Raw genomic sequence first — 27,139 nt, 5'->3', positions numbered from 1 at the left:
CGTGGTGATTGTAATATTAATAAGCATTAAGATTTATCTTCATACCATTATGCTAGCGGCATCCCAACCTTGCACTATTCATACAGCACCTGTCTATGACACAGAATAACAATTTCATACATAGAATGTGAAGAGAGATGGTAATGAAGTTAAAAAAAAAAAATCAGAAATCAATCACACAATGTCAAACTGTTTTAATTTTTTGTTACTGGTTTTACATCTTACAGATGCAGACAGGTCTTATAGCCATGATGGGATGGGACAGAAATAGAACTGGGAAGGAAGTGACCATGGCCTTAAGTAAGGTAACCCCATCATTTGCTTGGTGTGAAAATGGGAAACCACGATAAACCATCTTCAGGGATGCCAACACTAAGGTTCAAACCTATCATTTCCCAAACGCAAACTAACAGCTACACATCCTTAATAATCTGTCATAAGTAACATGGCAAGTGGGGAATGAAATAACCCATTTATGCCCAGGTGAGTGGTTTTTCAACTCATCAAATGTCTTCTACAGAACTACTACATTATCATTATCATTGTGCACGCGCGCGCTCGCACACACACACACACTCTCTCTCTCTCTCTCTCTCTCTCTCTCTGACCCCCTTTGGGTGGGGGCGGTAGAATAATACCCACGGTATCCCCTGCCTGTCGTAAGAGGCGACTAGAAGGGGCCCCAGGAGCTCTGAACGTTGGAGCGTAGGTTGGCAACTACAAGGCCCGTATTTGAGTCCTGGCATTGCTTCCACTTACTTGTGACAGGCTCCTAACTTTCATCTATCTTATCCGACCTCCCTTGGTCATCTCTTGTAATAGCAAGCACCACCACCACTCTCTCTCTCTCTCTCAGCTTTGCTGAGGATTTGTAGTTAGTGCAGTACGATATTTATTGTTGTCTGTTTTCATTTATTGTTGTCTGTTATCATTACAGCTTCTAGAGAGGAAGAAAATGTGGTGACTGTGTCAGATGAAGATGATTTACCAAATATATTCGATGACCTAAATTGGAAGAAGCCTAATAGGAAAGGAAGGAAGAAAGCGCAAGATGTAAAAAAGGTTAAACCTAAATCTACTGAGGCAGCACCAACTATTCCAGACAAAGTCAATGAATTAAATACTGCACTCACTAAAACAGCTGAAGAAGAAAATTTGGAACCAGAGAAGTATGAAAAGTACTATGTTGTTTGCATAATCTTACTCTGTACTAAAGCAGTAATTTGCTATAGTTTTGGCACCGTTTGCTCCATTAATTTTCCTATTTTCTTCTGGAATAAAATGGGTATCAATAAGGCATGTTATTTAAAATAATTTTAAGTGAAATCCTCCAAACTTTTATGACAAAAGTACTGTCAAACCATCTAGAGTCAACCACTATGTAGACTTTATTATTGCTCACTCTCCTTTCTCTCACCATCTAACATGGAGTTACTCAGTGTTTTGTGTGACCTGACTTTGCAGCAGTCCATGTAGCCAACAGTAAAAATTAAATGTAGTGTCTAACTTTTGCCGATGACAAAAAATTTCAGTACAGTAGAACCTCGATAATTCAAAATCAGTTAATTCAAAATTGCACTTAATTCGAAGAAGCTCTTGTTCCCGGAAACATGAGGTACGGTTTTGCCTGTTATTTAAATTAATTCGAAATACGGATAATTCGTAATTTGAAGAACAATGTCGGTCCCATTACCAAAATTCAGACTTTTAATTCAAAACTGCCTTTACATTAAGAAAAATAGTATTTTAAACTTATCCGCGTTGTGATAGAACACATCTTCTGGAACGTGCTGGGGTGGCTTTCCATACTTCCACTCACTTCGATGTATCTACAGTGCGCTTCATATTTGCTAAGTGTGAGTGAAATCGTAATTCTTTTGTATTCAGTGTTTTAAGGAATGCCACAATATCACATAGCAGGCAGTGTGTGGAGAATCAGAATCCATGAACGCTGGCAGCGCCAACAATTGGCGGAAAAACATGGCTCATATGCTCAATATTGCCAGTGCCGATGAAACTGCATTGGCTTTTTTTAATGCCAAGCCCAAACGGACTTATGGTTTTAATGGAGGGAAGTGCCAGCCAGGAAATCGTACAAGGGAAGGGTTCATTGTACTGTGTTACAATGCACACGGAAGCAAGAGACTTTCTCCCCTCATCATAATAAAGTTCGATAAGCCACAATGTTTTAAGGGCATTGGGCACTTTCCGTGCAAATACAAGGCATCTAAAAAATGCAAACAGTACAGTAATCCTAAAAAAAATAAAGCACCGCATTTGCATAAGGTTGCCAGCATAATTTGTCCTCGTCTTTGAATTGTGTGTGGTTTTCTTTCTTTGCGTGAGGTTATGTTTGCCAGTGATTTATCCAAGTGCATTATTTGAGTAATGTAAAATGCACCTTGTTGGATAAATTTTGGAAATAGATTTTTTCCGTGGCATTTGAAAGGTTCAAACTGGGAATCAAGGTTAATTTCATGCAGTAACGGCTCTTAGAATATTTTGTGGTGCGGCAAGGGTTGGCATTTCTGAATTACGAGTTGGTGGTTAATTCGAAATCATGTAATTCTAAGTCTGATTTTTGTGTGCCAACGACTTTGAATTAACGAGGTTTTACTGTATTTCTGTTTCCAGAATTTAATGCAAAGTCCATATTAAACAAATGAAGAAATTCACACATATTAGATCCCCACCTAACTTTATCCTTGAGGATCGCAGGGCAACCATTGTGGTACCATCATGTTGATATCCAATATGATGGATCAGTTGATATTCAGACAGTCTGCCCCAAATTTATGATCTTCAGAATCCTCTCTTGGCATAGCTGTGACATCTTCCAGCTGCCCTTTGAATTAAAATTAGATCAATTATTGTTTTAGTCTTTTTCTCTTCATCCATACATAGTTATTGTTTTGGATGTCCTTTTTGAACCAGAAAAACACCATTTCTCATATTTAGACCATGTCTCATACAAAAGTTAATTAGAAGATCTTCTGCATCTCTCTTTCTATATTCTAAGGGACCAATTATCTCTTCTTTTTCTCATCTGTCTGTCCCTACATGGGGATTCATATCTCCCATTAATATCACTTTCTTGTCTTCTGTGTACCTCTCTAGTTGTTCCATAAACTCTTCTAGACATTCTTCTACATTATCCATCTGTGGAGCATACACCTACATGAAATCCTTTGTTCCATCCTGAAATCCAAGCCTGATTTTAATTATTTTGTTGCAGATACAATCAGTTTTTTCCAGATATTGTACTAGGTCTTCTCTCAGAATAACACCAACACCATTTGTTGCCTTCTCACCTCCACTCCAGTACTATTATATCCTTTTTTGAATTCTTTCTGTCCTTTTCCCCTCTACTTAGTCTTGCTTAGTTTCATCAAACCTTCCTTTTAGATAAAATCCACCAAGTCCTCTGCCTTACCACTAAGGGCTAGTCCACACTAGTAGACATTTTGCCTGATTTTGGTCTCAGAGACGTGTCTCAGGATGTTTGTATAGACATGTCTATAGACCAAAACCCGTCTAGGGGCCTGTTGCGAGACCAAAAATCACTGGTCTAAAGTTTCCCAATCGGAATGGGAGACTGCATGCAACGTTAGACATATTGAGCAACATTTTGTCAGTGTGGATGACACGGCGTCTAGAGGCGAGACACGTCCCAGTCTGTCTCCATCTTCCAAGTGGTGTGGTTCGGCTGTTGTCGGCTTTTAGTTCTTTTGACAGCATGTGGTCAAACAACAAAGTTTTAAAACTAATTGAAGATTACCAAGCGTGTGATTGTTTGTGGGATGTTACAAGCCCCGACTACAAAAACTGGGTAAAAAGGAAAGTGGCACTGGAATCTCCGGCTGCAAAGCAAAATGTGACAGTGGCGGAAATAGAAACGAAAATCCATAATTTAAAAACATCATTCAACCAGGAGTGAAAAAAGGAAACTACTCCGACGAGTGGGACCTCTCCCCAAAAGTCCACATGGTTTGCCTACGAGTATTTGCAATTCCTGCTACCAGAGAATGAGTCAAAGGGCAGCCATAATACAGACTTCAATGGTACACAGAGTGGAAACATTGTAGATGAAGTAAGTACAAATTACTCTTTTAAATTCTTGTAACAATATTACATTCATTCTTTATTAAATGGATTGCATAAGTTAAATAAGGTAAATAAGTTAATAAAAGGTAATAAATAAGACAAGCATACCTAAAATAAATCAATTACTTTATTGAATCGAAAATAAGTCAAATTCTTTTGACAATATTACATTAATTCTTTATTAACTTGATTGCCTTTTATGCATTATATTGTAATAAGTAAAATAAGTCGATTACTTTATTGAATCGAAAATAAGTCAATTACTTTACTGCATCGTACTACCAAGCTACCTCTCCCTCTGGAGAAACAAAGTAATCACAAAATTCATCACAAATTTTATGCAATTAGCTGAACATTTTTGCGGTGTGTTGTGTAGATCCACCAAACGACTCTCTTCATTAATTTCCCTTCTCCAAAATCCTTCAGTTACATTTCCATCAACTTCGTACGAGTCAAAACTGAATTCCTGTGTAAAAAAAAAGTGTGTAGATAGATGCAAGCCAACACGATGGACTCCACTTTATTTGGGTGTAAAGCTATTGGTTTGAGAAACACACAAAATTTGGGTGACATGATACCAAAAACATTTTCTATTATTCTTCGGGTTCTACTCAGCCTATAGTTATAAACTCTCCTTGGAATACCTAATGTACGACCAGGGTATGGTTTCATCAAATAACTAGACATGGCAAAAGCATCATCTCCCACAATAACGTATGGTACAGGTTCCCTTCTCCCTTCTCGCTTCTAGGAACGTGTGCAGTATTATTTTCTAGATTCTTGTACAGTGAAGTAAACTTGAAAAAACCCCCGTCAGAAATACAACCTTGGCATCCAACATCAGTATATAATAAGTTGTAGATAGCATCTGCAATGCCCAGGAACACAATGCTGAAAGTGCCTTGTAGTTGAAATACGAGCTCCCACTGTGTTTTGGGGCCATCAACTGAACGTACTTACCATCGATGCAGCCTATGCAGTGTGGAAAATCCCATCTGCTCTGAAATTCCTGGGAAAAAGCTTTCCATTCTGCTTCAGAAGTCGGTCGCTGAAACGAAAAAGAAAAAAAAAATACAAATCACAATCACAAATGCTAAACTAACAACACATCTACACTAACAATGTGGTATTTTTAATAAATAAATAATTCTGCTAAGCTCCCGACAACTTAAATTTTTAAAGGATTCTTTTTTTTTCAGGACAGCGTGTTGGATATTGGTGATAATAAGGAACAAGAAGAAGTTCTAAGTGTGGATGCAGAATGTGACGACGTGTTTCAGTGTCTTAAATTAGCTCTAAAGGCCACCAGTTCGACAGTGTAGCAGGTATCCAACAATGCATGACAAGGGTTCTCCGGGTGATTCCAAAAGAAGCGTTTGCTGCTAGCTTCAGGCAGCTCTACAGTCGATGTCAAAAATGTGTTGTAGCTAACGGAGATTACTTTGAAGGCCAGTAAAGGAGTTTTGTGTGTAACTTACGTTGTCTTCATTTCATGAAACCATTCACCAAACTGTTCAGACACAGGAAAAGTAAAGTAAAGAAAGCAAAGAAATCCAAGGTGGTTTAGAAGAGTTGAATATTACAATGCAACAGATTGCAAATGGAGAAGAGAAAAGGATTCTGAAGAACAAGCATATTAAACTTAAACTATAAACATTGCAACAAAAATGATATGTTATATCTGATGAAGAAAAGGCAGCCAAGTCAAAAAGAATGAAGAGGTTTTGGGAGAGGAGGAAGATGATGAAAGCAAAATTCCAAGTTAATTCTTAAATCCAAGTGCTCTAACGTGGGCGTAAAATATGTAAAAATTATTATTATTATTATTATTATTATTATTATTATTATTATTATTATTATTATTATTATTGTTGTTTTTATTGCCAGGCTGAGTGGTTCAGACGGTTAAGGCGCTGGCCTTCTGACCCCAACTTGGCAGGTTCAATCCTGCCATTGCCAGTGGTATTTGAAGGTGTTCAAATACGTCGGCCTCGTGTTGGTAGATTTACTCACACGTAAAAGAACTCCTCAGGGACTAAATCCGCCACCTCGGCATCTCCGCATCTCCGAAAACCGCAAAAGTAGTTAGTGGGATGTAAAAACCATTATTATTATTATTATTATTATTATTATTATTATTATTATTATTATTATTATTATTATTATCATTATTACATACCTGCCAACTTTCCCGATTTAGGCGGGAGACTCCCGATTTTCGACAGTTTTTCCCGCCTCCCGATTATTCTATCTTTTCTCCCGATTTTAGCTTATTTTTTAGTGAATTTCAAACATTTGTTTTCAAATCCCGCCATTTCAGCTTTTTTACGCCAGTGGCCGGAAGTCCTTCGCCCATTGGCCGCTTTCAAACGAAATATCGACGTTTACTAATGCGAAAAATGTGCGCGAATGTGCGATGTTTATTGAAACCTGTATATCGCGACGCGTATATCGACAGTCAATCTCTCGTTCTCGCGTACTATGTCCGTGATATAGATGTTGATTCCCATAGGGAATCTGAAATATTTGTCCTGAATGAGCAAATTTATAATACCAATATAAATGGTCCGTTATTGGACATTATAAATTTTCCAGCTAGCTCATTCTTGGTTGCCAGCGTTTCGCCCTCGTGTGCTAGGGTGGGCTCGTCAGTTGGTACCTAGCACACCTACCAATACGCTGGCTAGTGCATACCGTGGAGGCCACTGCGTAGGCTAACTGGAGCCACCGGCAGTGCCAATGCACTAAGAGACTTTGTCTCATCACTAAAAATTGATGCCTGCTTGGCCATCAGATGATATAGATGTTGATTCCCATAGGGAATCTGAAATATTTGTCCTGAATGAGCAAATTTATAATACCAATATAAATGGTCCGTTATTGGACATTATAAATTTTCCAGCTAGCTCATTCTTGGTTGCCAGCGTTTCGCCCTCGTGTGCTAGGGTGGGCTCGTCAGTTGGTACCTAGCACACCTACCAATACGCTGGCTAGTGCATACCGTGGAGGCCACTGCGTAGGCTAACTGGAGCCACCGGCAGTGCCAATGCACTAAGAGACTTTGTCTCATCACTAAAAATTGATGCCTGCTTGGCCATCAGATGATATAGATGTTGATTCCCATAGGGAATCTGAAATATTTGTCCTGAATGAGCAAATTTATAATACCAATATAAATGGTCCGTTATTGGACATTATAAATTTTCCAGCTAGCTCATTCTTGGTTGCCAGCGTTTCGCCCTCGTGAGCCCACCCTAGCACATGAGGGCGAAACGCTGGCAACCAAGAATGAGCTAGCTGGAAAATTTATAATGTCCAATAACGGACCATTTATATTGGTATTACTATGTCCGTGTTCGTTCACATCAGTCTAGTCGATTCCTTCCTCTTTGGTCGATTCTAGAGACTAGTCGCTTTCTTAGTAATTTAGTGACATAATTTCAATGATAACGACTGGTGACTTTTCTAGAGATTTTAGGAGCCATTTGGAGACAATTCTGACTAATTTTAATTTATCTCAATATAAATAAAATAACAGTTTTGCCTGTACATTGTTCAGAATTTTAAAAGAATGATATTTCCGTGCCGATCGTGACCACAGTAACAAGGGGAAATGCCCGTTTTAATTTTCTGTAATTTCTGTCTGTCTGTCTGTCTGTATGTACTATATGTACGTACGTACGTACGCAGGCTCATCACGAGAAAACGGCTGAAGAGAATTTAATGAAAATCGGTATATAACGTCGGGGAATAAGTCTCTACAATCTAGGCCATAAATAATTTTATTCACGCTGAGTGAAATGGTAGTTTAGGGGAAGGCCTAAAATTTAATTCTCAAATATTTATGTTATTATTGCCCCTAGCGATAAATACTACATAACTAAAGTTATATATTATTAAATTTCCCATCATTTATGTATGATAAATTTTTACTGTACCAGCTATGATAAGACATATTCATGAATTTGGATTTTTTTTTTTTTTGCCAAGTCCATATCAGTGCCTAGGTACGAGAAAATGGCGAACAGAATTTTATGTTAAGTCGGGGAATAAGGAACTACAGTCTTTGCTATAAATAATTTTATTCACTCTGTTCGAAATGGTAGTTTAGGGGAAGGTGCCAAAAAATTAATTTTTAATTACCTATCTTAGTGGTCATATTGAAAAGAACTACATAACAAAAGTTACAGAGAATGCAATTTCGATTATTTATGTCTTATTCAGTTTTGCAAGAGACAGTTCTCATGAATGATTCGTATTGAAACTGACTTAAGCAAATTATCACAAAAATAATTTATTCTATTATCACCACCTATTCAATACAAGCCACATGCTACGTGGATGAAATTTACATAATACTATATACACTTCTCAGGGACATGTTTCGCCCCTTGTTTAAGGGCATCATCAGCCTTTAGGTAACCTTAAGGTCAAATGTCTGAAACATTATCTATTCATACATGGATTACAGTGAAAACTATGTTAGACATTAATCCATGTATGAATAGATAATGTTTCAGACATTTGACCTTAAGGTTACCTACAGGCTGATGATGCCCTTTACAAGGGGTGAAACATGTCCCTGAGAAGTGTATAGAGTATTATGTAGATTTCATCCACATAGCACATGGCTTGTATTGAAAAGGTGGTGATAATAGAATAAATTATTTTTGTGATAATTTGCTTATTCAGTTTTACCGTTCCGACTATAATAATATTGGTGGTGATGGTGATTAAATTATGAAGATGATTATAAGAATGAGAAAAAAGTCGTGAAGGAACAATCGCTTGAATAATAACACAAGAGGGAGTCATGAAAGAAAGGATGAATCACTTTACATTAGATGCTGTAATATCACAGATTCGGAAGAAAACTAAAGTGAAGGCCTCCAATATAGAAAGCCCATAAAATTGATCAACAATAACATTACATTGACCATTGTTATTGTGATGTGCATTGTGTATTCTGCTGTCATTTATCTACGATAGATGGAATTACTGCTGCATTTCGAGTATAACAGCCTGCCTGAATATTGGCAGGAAGAACCTGGGGAGTGGGAAGTTAGATCACTTTCTTTAGCATGGCATTCCTGTGGTTCATAAATTTTCTGATACTACTGGTACGTAACACACTGGATCATCATATTATTCCACCTATTCGATCCCTACTCTGAGGTATTGATTTGAATGAGCAATGTGCAGACTTTAACGGAATAATTACACAGGAGTGTTCACGGCTCTCTGCAGCCTGGTCGTTCTAGCTCTGAAACTTTGAACTGTTAGATTGACACTGTAGTACTTTTCGCTAAAAGTGAGAACATGTTCTGTTTTCATTTTATCGAATATTTCTTATGAAAGCATTACTTTTAATCGTGACATTCATACTGGCATCATTGTAATGACATGTTGCCTTCAGTTGGGAAAATTATAAGGACAGTCTTTCTGAGAATTCCATAGCGAACGAGGGTACATCAGCTAGTTATTTGATCTTTGCATAATCACGCGGGTGCTTGATGCAATATATTAATCTATGCATTTGCTAAGTAATGGCATCTAAGTGCATGACTGATTCACACATGTGGAGCATGGGTTCATACTATTTTCGGTAGGCTTATCGGAGACTGATCATCTCACTCACATACTTCCTGTGAGGGAATAGAGATGTGTAACTTTTAGCCTTGTAACCTCATATAGCAACAGTCGGGCTTTGAGACAATAAGTGTTGTAAATATATCGTAGTACTGTATTGCGCAAGACATGTAGAATAAGCAATTTTGACCAATTATATCTCCTGATTTCTCCTGATTTTTCCTGATTTTCAAATCAAAATCTCCTGATTTTTGGTTTTGTAAAGTTGGCAGGTATGTTATTATTATTATTAGACAATCTATTGGAAGTAAACACTGGTCATTTGTATGGTCTTATGGTAAAAAGAACCAGGTAACATTAGTGGTATTACTAAAGTTAAGCACATACTTGAGAGTTGAGTGGTGTTAACAAAGTTGAGCACGTTCTTGAGAGCAACTTCTCGGAAGGAAGCGGAGTAGGCGCTCAAGAAATGAGTACGATCTCCATTTTCATATAAATGAAATTCCAGCTGGAATAAGAGGACCTATTCCATTTGCAGAGGACTGGAGAATTGAACTATTTGCTCCTTGAACTTTGACATAGGCATACTATGAATAAACCAGAGTAACATATCTTGTATACATACAGTAGACTCTCCTGGAAAGAATGAGTGGTTACGTTTGTTGTTGTTCATGTTTAAAACGATTGAATTTGTTCATGTATTACTAACCCATCACATTTGGTGCTGAAAGATGTTGCTCAAAGAAACCTGGTCACGTGGTATTGACTGGCATAAAACGCTGCCTCTTTCCGGTTTTTAACTCGTCTTCCGATTATCCAATTTATTTTTACTTCTGATTTTTTAAACTAATATAACCTCTAGTATGGCCAATATGTTTCCCCTAGGATAAAAGATAAATTCTTATGTTCTTGTGTAATTTGCAAAACCTCGTTTTCAAGTGTATTTATTTGATACTTTATTTTGTGAGTGTTTCGTCCGTCGCCTTCTTGTATCGTGTTTCCCACTCACCACAGCAGCGTGTGCGCTTGATACAGCTGGGGATTTGGGGCGGCGATCGTCCTGCAAGAAAGAGGCTAACGCGTGCTAACAACTCAGTTAATCAGAACGAAAGAATGAGTTTATTATTGTGTTGTTCGCGCGCTGTTAACATCGTTTCTGTGCGTAGTTTCGTTGAAGTTATAGGCCACATGTTTTTTCTTGCATTTTTATGCTTTTCCCCTCTGTCAAAGTCGTATGTTAATAGTGTATGGGACATATTGAATTGTTTTGTATGTGGTAGTTTCGCATATTTAAGTGCATAATTTTAATAAGTTGAATGTTTTTAAGGGGGTTGTGTCGGTGACAGTTTCTGGCATTTTCTTTTCTTGTTATGGCCAAAAAATATAACAAACATTATCTCCAAGTGTTCAGAGATACCTATAAATTTCTGTTCATTTTACCGTCTGATAAAGGAAACTACTGTATTTTCTCGTGTAATTAACGCCCTTGCATAATGTACTCATCCCAATATTTTTGGGTCCAAAGTGGAGAAAAAGAAATGTTCACTCAGCTCTGGATGTGTTTCGAAATAAAGATGTCTACTACTCAAGTAGCAGGTTTCCTATTGCAAAAGCGGGCATTCCAAACACAGGGCAACGTGCTGTTATTAGCCGTCAGGAAATCCCACTGCACTAGTTTTACGAGTGTTTCGGGTACGGGACATTCTGTGATCTCAAATTTGTCACTCCACAGTATTGGAGTAATACTGCATCGTACAAACTCACGGTGATTAGTTACGCCGAAACATACGGGAATAGAGCAGTGGGCAGCAAGTATTCGGTGTCCAAATGAAACGTGCGCTACCGTGGTAACAGAAGTGCACTTCAAGCGGCCAACAAGTCTCGCAAAGCATTTCGCTGACCAAAAAGCAGCAAGTTTCCGCAAGTAGAGGATTATCTACTTAAATATATGATTTTATTACGCAATGTTGGATAAGCCGTTTGTCATGAATGTTGTATTTTAAAGAATGAGAGATAGCCACGGCACATGGAATCAGTGTCTCGGATTTGAAGGTTAGCCGAGGCTTGATTAATTTTATGAAGAGAAATGGACTTTCTCTTCGATGAAGAACAACATTATGCCAAAAAAATTTGATTGATTTCAACCATTTTGATCGCTTTGTGATTGAGAAGCTTAAAGTGAAGGAATATTTGATCTCTCTTATAGGAACCACAGGTCAGACACCAATCAGTTTCCATATGTCACAAAGTCGAACAATCAATAAGAAAGGAACATACAGTGTTACCGTACGTGCTACCGGAAGCAGAAAACAACAATGTACCGGTACTGCAATGCTTGCTGTAACAGCTTGCACCTTACATTGTTCTGAAACGAAAACAATGCCTAACACAAAATTTTCGTGATTGATCCACGTTCGTATTCAAGAAAAAGGTTGGATGGACACGTCACTCGTACAAGATTGGATACGAACGGTTTGGGGTAATGTAGCAGGGTCCCTCCTTTGATACCCGGCCCTTCTCGTGTTGGACAGTTTTCTTTTCTTTTTTTTTTTTTTTTTTTTTTTTTTTTGCCGGTATGTCATTTAGGTCGTATTGTCAGCTCGTAATGAGAAGAATATTTTCTAGTGTCAGTACTTCAAACCCACATGTCTAACTTACCCGATGTACCCTATTTGACTTTTCAGAAAAAATCTCACGTCGGAATTTTACGCCAAATGATGATAACCGCAAATGAGTTGAACCAATTGTGTTTATATTATATTTAATATTTGATATCTTTTAAATGTAAATGAATTGTAAATAATTTGTAAAGGTCTGAATTCCTTGAATAATTTACACATCCAAAGTTTTCGCCTGTATTTTTGTCAAAGAAGTGCGTTAATTACGCGAGGAAAAATGGTATTATGCATTTTGTTGTGTGTGTCGGTCTGACATAAATGTTATTATTCATATGTGTCATGAGTGAGTGATTAGATACATTTTCATGTAACCATTTTTGTTTTCTTAGTTTAAGATTTTAAATTTAATGGTCAGTTCGCATTGTAACTGTAGATATGTATGCCTTTTATCCTGACCTTTCTTCACGCAGACTGTGGGGGAATATATGACATGAAATCCAAGAATTTAAAAATCTTATTTTTGGTTTCTAAAAGTTGGCAGGTATGCAAGTGGTCAGAGTGTTGTTCAAATCTTGAGCACATATCTGACATCTACACTCCACGATGGGTAAGAACTTCCAATAAAGATAATTTTACTCCTCCTGCCATCTGCCGCTTTCCCCTAGTGAGCATCATTTCTTAGCAGTTCCCAGTCAGTGCTAAGGTCAACATCAACCCGACCTGAACAACTTACTTACGGGGCTGGAGGACAGAATGAGCAAGTTTGTTTCAGCAATTCATTTAATTATTCTGTTTCTTCAAATTTTTCTCATTGTCACACTTGGTATTTTTGATTTCCCTTCAGATACCTATTCAGCATTTTTATTCTTTACTGAATACGCTGAGCGGCATGAAAAACGCAACACTTCGATTTCTTTAAAAACTGAAATGTATTTTAAATTTATGACACTTTTATGACACTAATTCACTATCTTATGATAGAATATTGTGGTACGGTCCCACCTAAGTGTCTAACAATGAAAAGAAAAGACGATTGTAAACAAAATGAACAAATTAAGTCAGAGATGCACATTTCAAGGAAATATTGAGTAAGCTCATAAAAGTAATACACTTCTATTTTGATGTTATAAACTTCACACTTTCACTTCACAGACCTCGGAGACAATCTCGGGGACCTCTGTTCACATCTTGTATTGCCACCTCTTGCACCAACGATGGCATTCAACCTTTCAGGCATGCTCCTTATTAATGCGGTTATGTCCTGTTGTGGAACCATCTCCCATTCTTCCAGGAGGATGTTCCGTAGGTCCTGTAGGGTCTTTGGGTAGTGCTGACGGCCTCTTCTCCCCAGTTGGTCCCAAACATGCTCAGTAGGATTCAAATCAGGGCTTCGAGCAGGTCGAGCCATAGCACAAATCCTCCACAAACTCTTGCATATGGGCATGCATTGTCGTGCATTAGTGTAAAATTATCACCAATAAATGGAGCAAAAGGCACGACATGCTCCATAAGGATTTCCTCCACATACCAATGTGCAGTAAGGCTCCCATTCTCCGTGAAGACCAAATCCGTCCGTGCAGCTGTATTGATTCCTGCCCACACCATCACAGCACCACCTTGAAAAGGCATCCTGAATGAGAATGTGCAAGGGGAATACCTTTCCCCTGGCCTTCTCCAGACTCTCTCTTTTCTGTCAGGTGATCAGAGGCCAAATCACGATTCATCGGTGAACAACACTTGATCCCATCGTTGTACTGTCCAGCCAAGATTTTCCCTTGCAAAACGTAGTCAAGCTGTGCGATGCTCTCTTGTGAGTTCTGGACCTGGAACAGGTCTTTTAGACTCAAGATTGGCTTCTTCCAGTCTTCTTCTAACGGTTCTCTCACTAACATTGACCCCTCAAACTTGGTGGAGTCAATATCATGCTTCAGTGTTGGTGGTGTGACGATTGCAGAGAACTTGAAGTTGTATGAAGCAGTCATATCTCTCCAATGTTGCTCTTCTCGGGCCTAATCCTTGACTCCTTGTTTCCTGTTTCCCTGTACCTTCGTTCGGTTCTGGAACCCATGGAAGGTGTAGTCCTCAACACTTCTGCAACGTAATGTATGCTGCGACCATCTTCTACCAGAGCAGCAACTTCCGCAGCTTGTTAAGGGCTTAACGGCATGTTTACTTTAGAAAGCTGATTAGGACAATCACAGAAAGATCCCACAAACACGTGTGATTGAAAGGGGAACAATTAAAGATACAACAAGAAGTGCTACAAGAGTGGGAATACATTACTGGCTCGCATCCAGCGATGTGTTTTCCAAGTTGCGTGGGGAAAAAACAGTTGAGGCTGATAAACAACTAACACTTCATTGTTTGCTCTCAAAGCAACGCTGATAACATACTCTGTCTTTAAAAATTGGTTGAAGTGCTTCACTTTGATTAAATAGGTAATCACACAATAATTACACATCATTTATTGGGTGTTGCATTTTTTGTGCTGCTCACTGTAAATATGGAACTTACCGTAAATTTCACTCTTTCGACATTCCCGACCGAGAATATTTTACATTTTCCTTTGGAAACAGTCCACCTGATTTCACCGATATTTCTCCAGCCAACCAATTTTTGTTTAACCCTTTACTGCATACTGTTGCCCTCAGGGAACATACAACTTTTCACCTGTATAAATGGATCCAGATTGTGGACAGAGGTAGTTTTACAGCACACCTTCAACTGTACAGTCATTTAAAGACATATACCAGTGATGCCTTGTTCTTTTTTTACATAACATAAGACAAAACAGCCCTACAACCAAAGGTACTCCTTCCACCCCGTCAACATCCACGCGTACCAACCACCGTTTATTTTACGTGGGCCCTCCCCATCACATTATCACAGGCTTCAGGAGTACCTCTGGCTCAATCTCAAAGACATTACCGACCTATGGTCGTGCAAGCTGTACTTCCACCTTGCAGTACGTACCCATGGCCAGTAGGCAGTAAAGTTTGGTCTTTGAATGTTAAAAGCTTAGCGGGAAATCATGAAAAATCGTATATATACCCCGTTATGGCAATCCACACCACATACGAGTGTTAAGCTATTAGCCATTTAATTTAAGTGGTAACATTTTATTGTATTGAACAGCTGGACAATATATACGTCAATTCTTATTAAGAATTTTTAAATATATTTAAGTCAATGCAGAACTGAAGATGAAATTTATCACATGTAATCAATTTTTTTTACTTCTGCAAAGCACAGAGACTGTGTGATATTTCTCTCAAAATGGCATTCGCTGAAAATTCGTTGCATCTCTTGGTGGGGAGGGTGGTGGGAGCATATGATTGGTACCATAAAATGCCGTGTAAGGAAGTTTTTAGGACTCAGACAGGTGGATCAAGAAACCTTATTCACCATACTACTCGGTATTGAAGCTGTTATAAATTTCTGTCCTCTCCTTCAGCAAGAAGACACTATCCCTTTAACACCGGCGCACTTCCTTCGCGGGAAATGTTTAGCAACAATTCCAGCTGGACCCAAACCTCTTCTTGGTGAGAACTGAAAACGAAGTATAGGCTACGAAACTACGGATGCAATGGGATGTTACATGGCCAGTGTCATCATCGGAACTATGGAAGTAACACAGTTTGACCCTTCCATATTTATTTTGACAATGGAAGAGGTGGAGAGAGCAAATGGTTCCACTGTCTTACAGTTGTTTACAAACTCCTTAATGCTACTCTGTCCACAAGGAATACGACATGATAATCTTCTTTTCGTCACAAATGCGGCACCTTATATGAAAAAGCCGCTGAAGCCTTGAAAGTCCTCTTCGCGAAAATACTCTATGTCACATATCTAGCCAATGGGCCGCACAGAATCGCCGAAGAAGTAAAAAGTTTGTATCCACGTATTGACAAGTTAATTTCGAACAAAAAGTAAATCTTCCTAAAATCGCCCTCCTGAATGCAGATTTTTAAGGAAATAGCACCAGAGCTCTCTTTACCTCCACAACTGGTTTTGACCAGGTGGGGAACCTGGATCTGTGCTGCTGTATATTACACCAACAATTTGAACAAGACACATGAGGTAATCGAAGCTATACAAGAAGACGAAGCTGCTTCAGTTTGTAAGGTGAAGCAGTTGCTATACCATCAAGAACTTAGCAATGATCTGGCATTTATAACAGCACATTATGGTGTGCTACTCAAAGCAATTAGAGATAAAGGTTTGGCCATTGGTGTCAAGTGTAAATGTGTGATGAGTACTGATAAAGACCTAGAAAAACTTAAAAAATTTGTGATGTTCTAAAAGGTGGAAGTTCTGTTGCTACTGATATGAGTCCATCCAAAATAACTTGTTTTAAGTATGTTCCGATCACTTCAGTTGAAGTGAAACGACTGTTTTTTATGATGAAAAGCATTCTCTGTGACAGGCGGCTGTCTATGACAGTTGAAAACTTGAAAGAAGAAAAATCTTATGGCATGTAATCAAGAAAAGTGAGAGTAAGTACTCAAATGTGATAGAGAGGTGTATTGCGTAGCCTATATTAAATTAGTAGGCCTATGTTAATAATTTTACTGCATATTTGAGTCATTTTTAAATGCCTATTTTGATAAATTTCTGCCTATTTCCTGAATTTTAAGTGCCTATTTACCCACCTAATTTAACCAAAATAAATGCTTGAATTTCTGGACTCTAATAATAACAAACAAACAAAGCAAACTCCATAGCGCAACAGCCCCGAAGGGCCATGGCCTACCAAGCGACCGCTGCTCAACCAAAGGCCTAAAGATTACGAATGTCGTGTGGTCAGCACGATGCATTCTCTCAGCCATTATTCTTGGCTTTCTAGACCGGGACCGCTATCTCACTGTCAGATAGCTCCGCAATTGTAATCACGTAGACTGAGTGGACCTCGAACCAGCCTTCAGATGCAGGTAAAAATCCCTTACCTGGCTGGGAATCAAACCCTTACACCACAGGGCCGGCCTTTAATAATAATAATAATAATAATAATAATAATTATAATAATAATTATAATAATAATAATAATTTCATGTGGCTATTGCGAGTCTGGTATAGCTCTTGTAAGGCAAATATGCAGTCCCTGAGCTGGTGAAATTAACCATTGAAGATTAAAATTCCTGACCTGACCAGGAATTGAACCCAGGTCCCTCTGACCTGAACTGAACTGAACTGAACTGAACACGTACTGCTAAGTTTGATAGTGTAATTTAATCGCACAGTGTGATTAGAATTGTATTGAAAAGTTGGAAATCCTCAAGCCTTTTATTCTAGAGTATCTCACAGTCAGTATGGAACACTATGGAGTTTGTAACTTGTAATGAGCGGGATGTTCCGAGTTGTTGAAGGAGGTTATGGCGTGACATGACATTAGTAGACGAATAAATTTAATTGGAGCTTTTAAAGGTAGGAATGATCATATGAAGTTAAAGCTGGAATTCAGGAGGACAAGTTGGGGCAAATACTCATTTATAGGAAGAGGAATTAGTGATTGGAGTAATTTACCAAGGGAAATGTTCATTAAATTTCCAAGTTTTTTAATAAAACATTTAAAGAAAGACTAGGTAAACAATTGATAGGGAGTCTATCACCTGGGTGACAGCACTAAATGCAGATCAATGATTGATTGAATACAAACAAAAGGGCCAAAAGTGAAATTATTATTATTTTCTAAAATCTGTGAATTAAAACCTGTAGTTTCTCACTTACAAGTAGAAAAATTCACTGTTTTAAAGGAGCATTTTGGGTTAAAATTTGTTTTTTAAGAAATGAGAAGGAATTTGATTGAAAGCAAACTATTTTTGTCTCGTCCTGTTCAATGCAATGATTGTGTAGTTATTCAGGTATTTCTCTGAACCTGCTGACGTCACTGGTGGTAGGGCTGAGTCAGGTGTCAATGCTTTGGCCTTTGTGTGTATGCATGTGCTCTTTCTACTCCTGTTACGTTAGGAGAGAAGTATGCTCCTGACACAGTCGTTGATTATTTATCATGGTTTCTAGATATAAATCATTCAAATTTGAGCCCATTGCAATTGGAAGCAGTAAATAAAAACTGACATTCCAGAATCAGAGCAGAAGAAAGTTTATTTAGAACTAGCTGATGTACCCGTGCTACGCTACGGGATTCTCAGAAAGACTGTCTTGGTGGTTTTCCTAACTGAAGTCAACTTAGGCCATTACAAAAATGTCAGTAGGAATGTAGCAATTAAAAGCAATATTACCATATAAAATACTTGATCAAATGAAAGAAAAACCGCACATTTTCTCACTTCTAACGAACAGTACTATGGTGCCGATCTAACAGTCCAAAGTTCCAGTGCTAGAATGACCTCAGACAGCCGTGAACACTCCTCTGCCATTATTCCGTTAAATATGCACACTGCTTGTTCCAGTCAATGCCTCAGTAGGGATTGAATAGCTCGAATGCTATGATGAACCAGTGTGCTATGTACCAGTAGTATCAGAAAATTTATGAACCAGAGGAATGGCATGCTAAAGAAGAAAGTTATCTAATTCCCCAGCTACTTCCCACCAATATTCAGGCATATCAGATGTAAGGCTTTTCAGGCGTTTGCTCTATTAACCAGCGCCTCGTCTTAGGTCTGACAGGCAGGCTGTTATACTCTGTACTGCCGGGCGAGTTGACCGTAAGGTTAGGGGCGCGCAGCTGAGAGCTTGCATCCGGGAAGTAGTGGGTTCAAACCCCACTGTCGATAGCCCTGAAGATGGTCTTCCGTAGTCCTATCTGTGTTTGTGCAACTTAAAGCAAATTCAAACAAAAATACTCGGCATACAGCAGTAATCCCATCTATCGGAGATGAGTGGCAACAGAGACCCAAAGCACATCACAACTAACAATGGTCAATGTAATGTTATTGTTGATCATTGTTATGAGTAGAGCCCGGATGCATGTATTTAAATAAGATAGTTACACTTCTCAAACTTTGCAAATATGCGTTTTATGGCTTAACAATTCCAAATAACCGTTCTTTTTCTGTGCATGTTTGCATGTTTTGGCCTTTTTTAGGACAAAATTCATGCATAATGCATATTTTGAAGATTTGGGATTTAATAGTGAATATTTGAACGTTTAATATTGCATAATATGACTTTTCTTCTGACTTTGGCACATATATAATGGTAACTTGCATGATAGTGCCTTTTATGAATGTTGGTTTTCCATGTTACACAGTATGTCTATTACTGAGAGACGGAAAGAACGTATTCTTGGTATCCTATGTTACAACCAAAGTTAGTACATACGGTAGAGGTCCTATAATCCAATTTAACCAAGCACTTCCTTATCCGTTGCTTGAATAAACATTGACGTAAGCTGGAAGGCTCCACATCAATCTCTGTAACCTTTAGAAATAAGGTGTCCTAGCTATGCATTGCTATAAATTGAACCGCAAATTGTGCATTACTCATTGACGGCTCATTTTTTCATTTATGTTAGACGAACAAAACAGAACTTGTATCGCTTTTCTGTGGTGCCGCGTTACTGAGATATTAGCTTACAAACCTTGGTTTTGCATTGAATCCTCTTCTGTTGTTATCCTGGAATTTTCTACCCGGAACCCTCAATTGCCACATGTCTTTGTTATCACAGCATACAATCGTTACCAGTTATTGAGGACATTCAAATGTGTCTGCAGTCATCGCACGGAGAAGTAGCTGCGGCAGGTACAGATAGGTTGAACAAACTGATCCGTTCAAGTTCTGATTTTGAATTCGTCAAGCTTATAAAAGATGCATTGTGGTGAAAGTGCAAAAGACGTACAATTTGACCTCACTTCGTCCTAAAAGTCCACAATTAAGTATGCACCTGTCACTTCTTGTGATGTAGAAAGGTCATTTTCTGTGCTTAAGAATATGCTGACATATAAACGGATGAACTTAAATCAAGACAATTTGGAGAAATTAGTTGTTGTACAGTGTTTCAAAAGGAACTGCATTTTGATAGTGCATACTTTCCAGTTTATTGTGCATGTTTTCCCATATGATAGTGCATGAATGCATGCATATTTTGAGATTTGATAGTGCATGGAAATCCAGGCTCTAGTTATGAGCTTTCTGTATTGTTGGCCTTCACATTTAGTTTTCTTTTGACTCTGTAATATTATTGCATCTTACAAAATTAATTATAACGTAGACTGTAGTTCCTTATTCCCCTACTTTACATAGCGATTTTCATTAAATTCTGTTTTCCCATTTTCTCATGACTTGGCCGTGATATGGACTTAGCAACAAAAATCCAAATTCATGAATATCTCTGTTATCATAGCCGGTAAGGTAAAAATATATAAGAAATTTAATACTATAGGCTTATAACTTTAGTTATGTAGTATTTGTCGATAGGACCACTAATAACACAAATATTTGAGAATAAAATGTTAGGCCTTCCCCTAGACTACCATTTAACTTAGCGTGAATAAAATTATTTATGGCCTAGATTGTAGCGACTTATTTCCCGACTTTGCATACTGATTTTCATTAAGATAGGACAACTAATAGCATAAATATTTTGAGAGTTAAATTTTAGGCTTTCCCCTAAACTACCTTCTCTTGCAGTGTGAATAAGATTATTTATGGCATAGATTGTAGCGACTTATTCCTTGACTTTTCATACCGATTTTCATTAAGATAGGACTACTAATAACAATTATTCGAGAATTACATTTTAGGCCTTCCCCTAAACTACCATTTCTCTCTGCGTGAATAAGATGATTTATGGCCTAGATTGTAGTGACTTGACATACCTATTTTTATTAAATTCTCTTCAGCCGTTTTCTCGTGATGCATGTACATACATACATGCAGACAGACAGGAATTACGGAAAATTAAAAAGTGCATTTATCTGTTACTATGGACACGACCGATACAGAAATACCATCCTTTTTAAATTCTGAGCAATGTACAGACAAAACTCTTATTTTATATATATATAGATATATGCCTGCTTATAACGAATGTGATAGTTGCCATGAAAGTGAAATAAATAAGGTTAAGGGAAGTACAGACTGTAATACGTTGCATTATAATATTTTGACAAAGTAATCTTGAACCTTGCTGGAAGCCTCGGTGGCTCAGGCGGCAGTGTGCCTGCCTCTCATCGCTGGTTTCCATGGTTCAGATCCCGGTCACTTCATGTGAGATTTGTGCTGGACAAAGCAGAGGCAGGGCAGGTTTTTCTCTGGGTTCTCCAGTTTTCCCTGTCATCTTTCATTCCAGCAACTCTCTCCAATATAATTTCATTTCATCTGTCATTCTTTAATCTTTGCCCAGTCCGACTCGTTGGCTGAATGGTCAGCATACTGGCCTTCGGTTCAGAGGGTCCCGGGTTCGATTCCCGGCCGGGTCGGGGATTTTAACCTTAATTGGTTAATTCCAGTGGCCCGGGGGTTGGGTGTTTGTGCTGTCCCCAACATCCCTGCAACTCACACACACCACACATAACACTATCCTCCACCACAATAACACGCAGTTACCTACACATGGCAGATGCCGCCCACCCTCATCGGAGGGTCTGCCTTACAAGGGCTGCACTCGGCTAGAAATAGCCACACGAAATTATTATTATATCTTTGCCCAGACGAGTGTAACTGGCTTTGGCAGCCGGCACAGTTCCTATCCTCGCTGTTAGGTGGGGCTTCATTCATCCTGTTCCTCTGAACCAGAAAATGACTGGAAACAGGCTGTGGATTTTCAATTTCAGTCTTGAACCTTGATATTCATAACACTGCAAGACAATAATTATGTGTACTACTAAAAGGAAGTCTCAAAAGAGCAGTTAAAGAATAATACATACTGTACATGGTGTCACATTTTATGCAGAAAATTTGTATAGTGGATCAATTTCTAGAATACACTGGGTAAAATGAAAATGAAAACCTACAACCTGTTTTCCAGTCAGTGACCGGGTCAGGGATGTAATGAAGGCTATTAGTACGATGGGGTCACCACTCCCTAAGTGATTTATTAATGACCGATAGATGGTATGAAATGAGAATAGAGAGTGTTGCTGGAATGAAAGATGACAGGGAAAACTGGAGTACCTGGAGAAAAACCTGCCCCGCCTCTGCTTTGTCCAGCACAGATCACATATGGAGTGACTAGGATTTGAACCACGGTATCCAACGGTGAGAGGCCAATGCGCTGCTGTCTGAGCCACGGAGGCTCCAACTGGGTAAAAATGTAAGATATTGTACCTTCCTGTACACTTAGCAAAATATGACAAACGCATTGTGATAGGGATAGCATTACAGTGCCTTTAAAACAAACCATCAGAAAGATTTAGTTACTTTGATTAATAATGGGTGATGGACACAATGCTTTATATTGTTGTTATTTTGTGGTGGTTCATGGTGTGGATTACTGGAGTTGCATCGTAGTTCGTGAACCACGGGCAATGTTTGAGTAGCTTAGTAAGTGGTCCCCATACCAGTTGCCTTGGAAAAGGAGTGGGTTTCTTGGACATACTCTGAGTCATGGCGCTCCTTGCGCTCAGATGGCTAGGACAGTGCAATCCACTGGTGGTCTCTAAGCCTTTAGAGGATTGATTCTCGCTGGGACTATGCATAAGTAGGGTAACATCCTGCTTTACAGAATTTACCGAGCCCAGAATATTTTAAGCAAGCTTCGGACCTATGAGAGTAACAAGAGTTCCACTTCCATTTGACAGGTGAGAAAGTCCTTAAAAATAACGTGGCGAACGAAATGGAATTTAATGGGGAGCTATCAATGTTAATGGGACTTAGGGAGGAAAGTAGGACTTGTTGATTCCCCAAAGATGATATATCTAGATGTGTTAGGAGTTCATGTTATTTGGGTAAAGGGAGGTAATAAGGAGGAGATGGGAGATTATAAAGTGTATTTAACAGGTGTTTAAAAGGGAAGATGGGAGACTGTGGGGTAGGACTGTTCATCAGGAACATAAATTCTGTTAGGCATGTAAATGAGTAAAAGATATCCTTTTCAGACCGTGTACGCATAATTGTGCGGGTTCGTATTTTATTTATCTCTGAGCTTATTTGATGTTTTCTTGGCGCTAGACTGGACTGCAGTGCTTGTGTGGGACACGTAGCATGTACTTCAGTTGTTTTTATTTAGCGCTTGACCACCAGGGGGCAGGAAGAAGAGTTTAAAAATACAATTCATTGGCAAGATGGCGGGAAGCAGTAATGCCTAAAATAAGTATTTATTCATTTATTTATTTATTGCATTCATATTAATCTAGAAGCTCTACTGAATATCAAAATATAATCAATGAAGTATGTAAATTGTTTAGCGAACATAAATTGTGAACTTACAACATCGTACGTGATACCAATAGGTTTTGAATATTGATACGCACAAGTGTGCGGACTAGGTTTCCCTGCAGGCATTGCATGCAAGAGTGCTGGGTGCTGCCACCAAAAGACTGTGAAGGCAGAACTCGTACTCTACGTGAGAAATGTAATGTATAAGATTAATTTGTATGAGAACTGTCTCATTGTATTCACCATGTGAGGGTGCAGATGATGATGATGATGATGATGATGACAAGTTTTATGAAGCGATGAACAGAAAATTGGAAAAACATTACATTCTTGTACACCATCTGTAGACGGTCATAGCACTGGTGGACTGGCTGCGTCATCTGCATACTACACAACAGGTTAAATACTCATATCATTTTTCTTAACAGAAACATTAGGGTTCAGGACATATTTTTTTCACCTGAGACCATACCATTTCAGTGGTGTTCAACTCAGATGGTAAGGGGGGGGGAGAGAGACATAAAATCTAGTAGCCTGTCGCGATAGTTATTTCATGTGCTCACAGCTTGTCATATGGCTCTGTTTAGAAACAGTGGGTACCAATTTCAGCTTTAACCTTTCATGCTTAAAGGGGATTTGTTTTATGATAGTATATTAGACCTCCACCAAGAAGCCACTGGTAAAGGATCATATTTATGGTGCTTATGAGCTCCATTGTCCAGCACTTTCAGAAATGTTTGACAGCAGTTCAACCAACCACTTTTCATAAATTTCACAGATTTCTTTCTCGTGGGTGGGTATACACAGTGTTTTTATAGCATAAAATATAAGTTCAGTATTTCTTATTAATCCAACTTGAATCTCGCTACCTGGCCTTTTGATAGCCTATGTCTGAACCTCGCTCCCTCAATTTCAGCCTGCTGTGCACTTTTGTTAATTTCCTTTCATTCTTTTTGTTTTTACACCGTATGAGTAAATAACAGTTTTATTTTGTGCCTACAAACATTTTATCTATATGTGTAGCATAGTCAGCATTGAGGCCTTTAGTTCAGTGTCCTGGGTTCAATTCCCGGCCAGGTTGAGGATTTTAACCATGTCTGCTTAATTCCTCGGACTCGGGGACTGTGTGTCTGTGTTTGACCGAACGCATTCTTATTCATATTATACACAGAACAGAACACACTACAGAAACATATAATTGTGAATACCTTCCTCCACATCAAGTATGCATTCACACATGTGACACAGTTTGCACCAGCGACTCCACCAAGGTGTGGGAAAAACGGAAGAAGAAAAATAACAACATGAACATTTTATCTATTTCTGTGCCTACAATTTAAAATTTCATCAGTTTTGATGAAAATAGCTTTGTTACACCTCCTTAAGTGATGGAAACCTAGAATCATCGTCATTTAACCTAGACAAATCTCATTCAGTGTTGGACATATATTTGCAAATAAAATACAGGGTGTTTACAAATGAATTTCGGAGTTTTAACGCCTTATAATATTGAATACATTAAACTTACAGTTATAAATTAAATGTCAAATGAAAGAGCAACTCAAACAGTTTTATTACGAACTTTATAAATGTTCAATGTGGCTACCATTTGTTACACGACATACATCAAGTCTATAGTCGAGTTCTTCCCAAACGTTATTAAGTGTGTCTTCAGTAATCTCAGCAACAGCTGCTTCAATCCGGTTTCTTAATTCAGGAAGGTCAGCTGGTAGCGGAGGCACGTACACACGATCCTTGATGAAGCCCCAAAGGAAAAAATCGCATGGCATTAGGTCGGGAGAACGTGGAGGCCATGCCAAGCAAGTCCTGTCATTGGGGCCCTTGCGGCCTATCCAGCGCTCGGGTACAGTGACGTTCAACCAATTGCGTACGTCGTTATGCCAGTGAGGTGGCGCACCATCTTGATGGAAAATGAAGTTCTCTGGCTCATTTTCTTCCAACTGAGGGAAGAGCCATTGCTCTAGTGTATCGAGGTAAGAAGTACCAGTTACAGTACGTACACCATAAAAGAAAGGACCATAAACCTTTCGCCAGGATACGGCACAAAAAACATTCACTTTAGGGGAATCTCGTTGCATTTGTACCAACTCGTGAGGATTTTCTGAGCCCCAGATGCGCACATTATGAGTGTTTACATGTCCACTAAGGTGAAAGACCGATTCATCACTGAAAACAACACGATTCATAAACTCATAATCATGTAACAACATGTCATTTGCGAAGTTGGCACGTAATCTGTGGTCTGCCGGCTTTAGAGCCTGTAATAACTGTAAACGGTAAGGACGTAGCTGTAAGCGTTTTCTTACAACTTTCCAAACGGTCGATGCAGGAAGTTGTAATTCACGACTAGCCTTCCGGACTGATTTCTTTGGGCTACGAGTGAATGACTCTCTCACTCGCTCAACAGCCTCTTCACTTAATCTTGGTCGTCCCTTGCTCTTCCCTTTACAAAGGCAACGGGTGTCTTCAAACGTATGATACCATCTGCGAATGTTATTATCACTTGGAGGATCACAACTGAACTTAATGCGGAACGCACGTTGCACAGTAACTACAGATTCTGTCTTTGCAAACTGCAAAACACAAAAAGCTTTCTGTTCACTAGTCGCCATCTTTGCTACTACCGCTGTCTAGCGGATTGCGGCGAAACCATTGCACGTACATGCGCACTGGTGCCAACAAACAAAACTGTTTGAGTTGCTCTTTCATTTGACATATAATGTATAAGTGTAAGTTTAACGTATTCAATATTATAAGGCGTTAAAACTCCGATATTCATTTGTAAACACCCTGTAGAGAGAATCTCCTTTGCACCCCACTCTGCAATATATCATATTAAATTTTCCATTCTTTTGACATCCTCCTCTTTTTTTGCTACCTTTTCACAGCAGTTCATAGAGGGCCTTTCATGTTTTACTTCCTAAGAATGGATTAGTCTTTCAGAAAAATCTTTCCTTCTATCTGTTTCACTAAGTGCAATCATGACATTCATGTTATAAAAAGCTAGGTTGGGATGTTCATGTTAATACTCCTGTCTTTCTGGAATATTGCTTATTATTTTGGGGATCTGTTGCACATTCTTCTGTCTTTGTTCTTAGAGCTAAAAACTCCTGTATTCAAGAATGAATTTTATCACAAATTTTACAATACACTTGCCCTTCTCTTCTTTCACTGCTTTTCCCACCCTCTAGTGGAGTCAGGCACGAGCCAAGGTGATTAAATAGATGCAGCTAAAATCCTGACCTTCTGGGAATTGAACCCAGGATTCTCTGAACTGAAGGTCAGATTCTGTCCATTCAGCCAAGTAAATGGATATAGCTCAACTTAATATTTATGTTTGCTTTTTTGATTTGTTCTTTTCACATATTGTTTCTGCCCATTAGGACCACAGTTAACACTTATTTAGCCTTTCTGGATTTCCAGTATTACTGCATTGGTGGAGAATGCAGTTCTTTGCTCTTCACACCACTTTGTGCCAGTTCTTCTTGCTCTTTTTCAGAAGATCCTTTATCCCATTTATCCAGGTCCCG

At 38.7% G+C, this 27,139-nt stretch overlaps 1 protein-coding gene across 1 annotated transcript in view; it reads left to right on the top strand.

Annotated features, from left to right (window-relative positions):
- The window catches only part of LOC136856762 (DNA repair protein Rad60), a 131,927-nt gene that overhangs the window by 30,495 nt on the left and 74,293 nt on the right, over positions 1 to 27,139 (top strand). The window contains exon 3 of the mRNA XM_067134854.2: positions 938 to 1,169. Coding sequence (XP_066990955.2) covers positions 938 to 1,169 — 232 coding nt within the window. The remainder of the gene's footprint in view (positions 1 to 937; positions 1,170 to 27,139) is intronic.

This window comes from Anabrus simplex, chromosome 1, assembly GCF_040414725.1.
Source record: "Anabrus simplex isolate iqAnaSimp1 chromosome 1, ASM4041472v1, whole genome shotgun sequence".
Taxonomy (NCBI): Eukaryota; Metazoa; Arthropoda; class Insecta; order Orthoptera; family Tettigoniidae; genus Anabrus; species Anabrus simplex.
The sequence above is the reverse complement of the archived record's forward strand: the minus strand, read 5'-3'. Positions and strand labels throughout refer to the sequence as shown.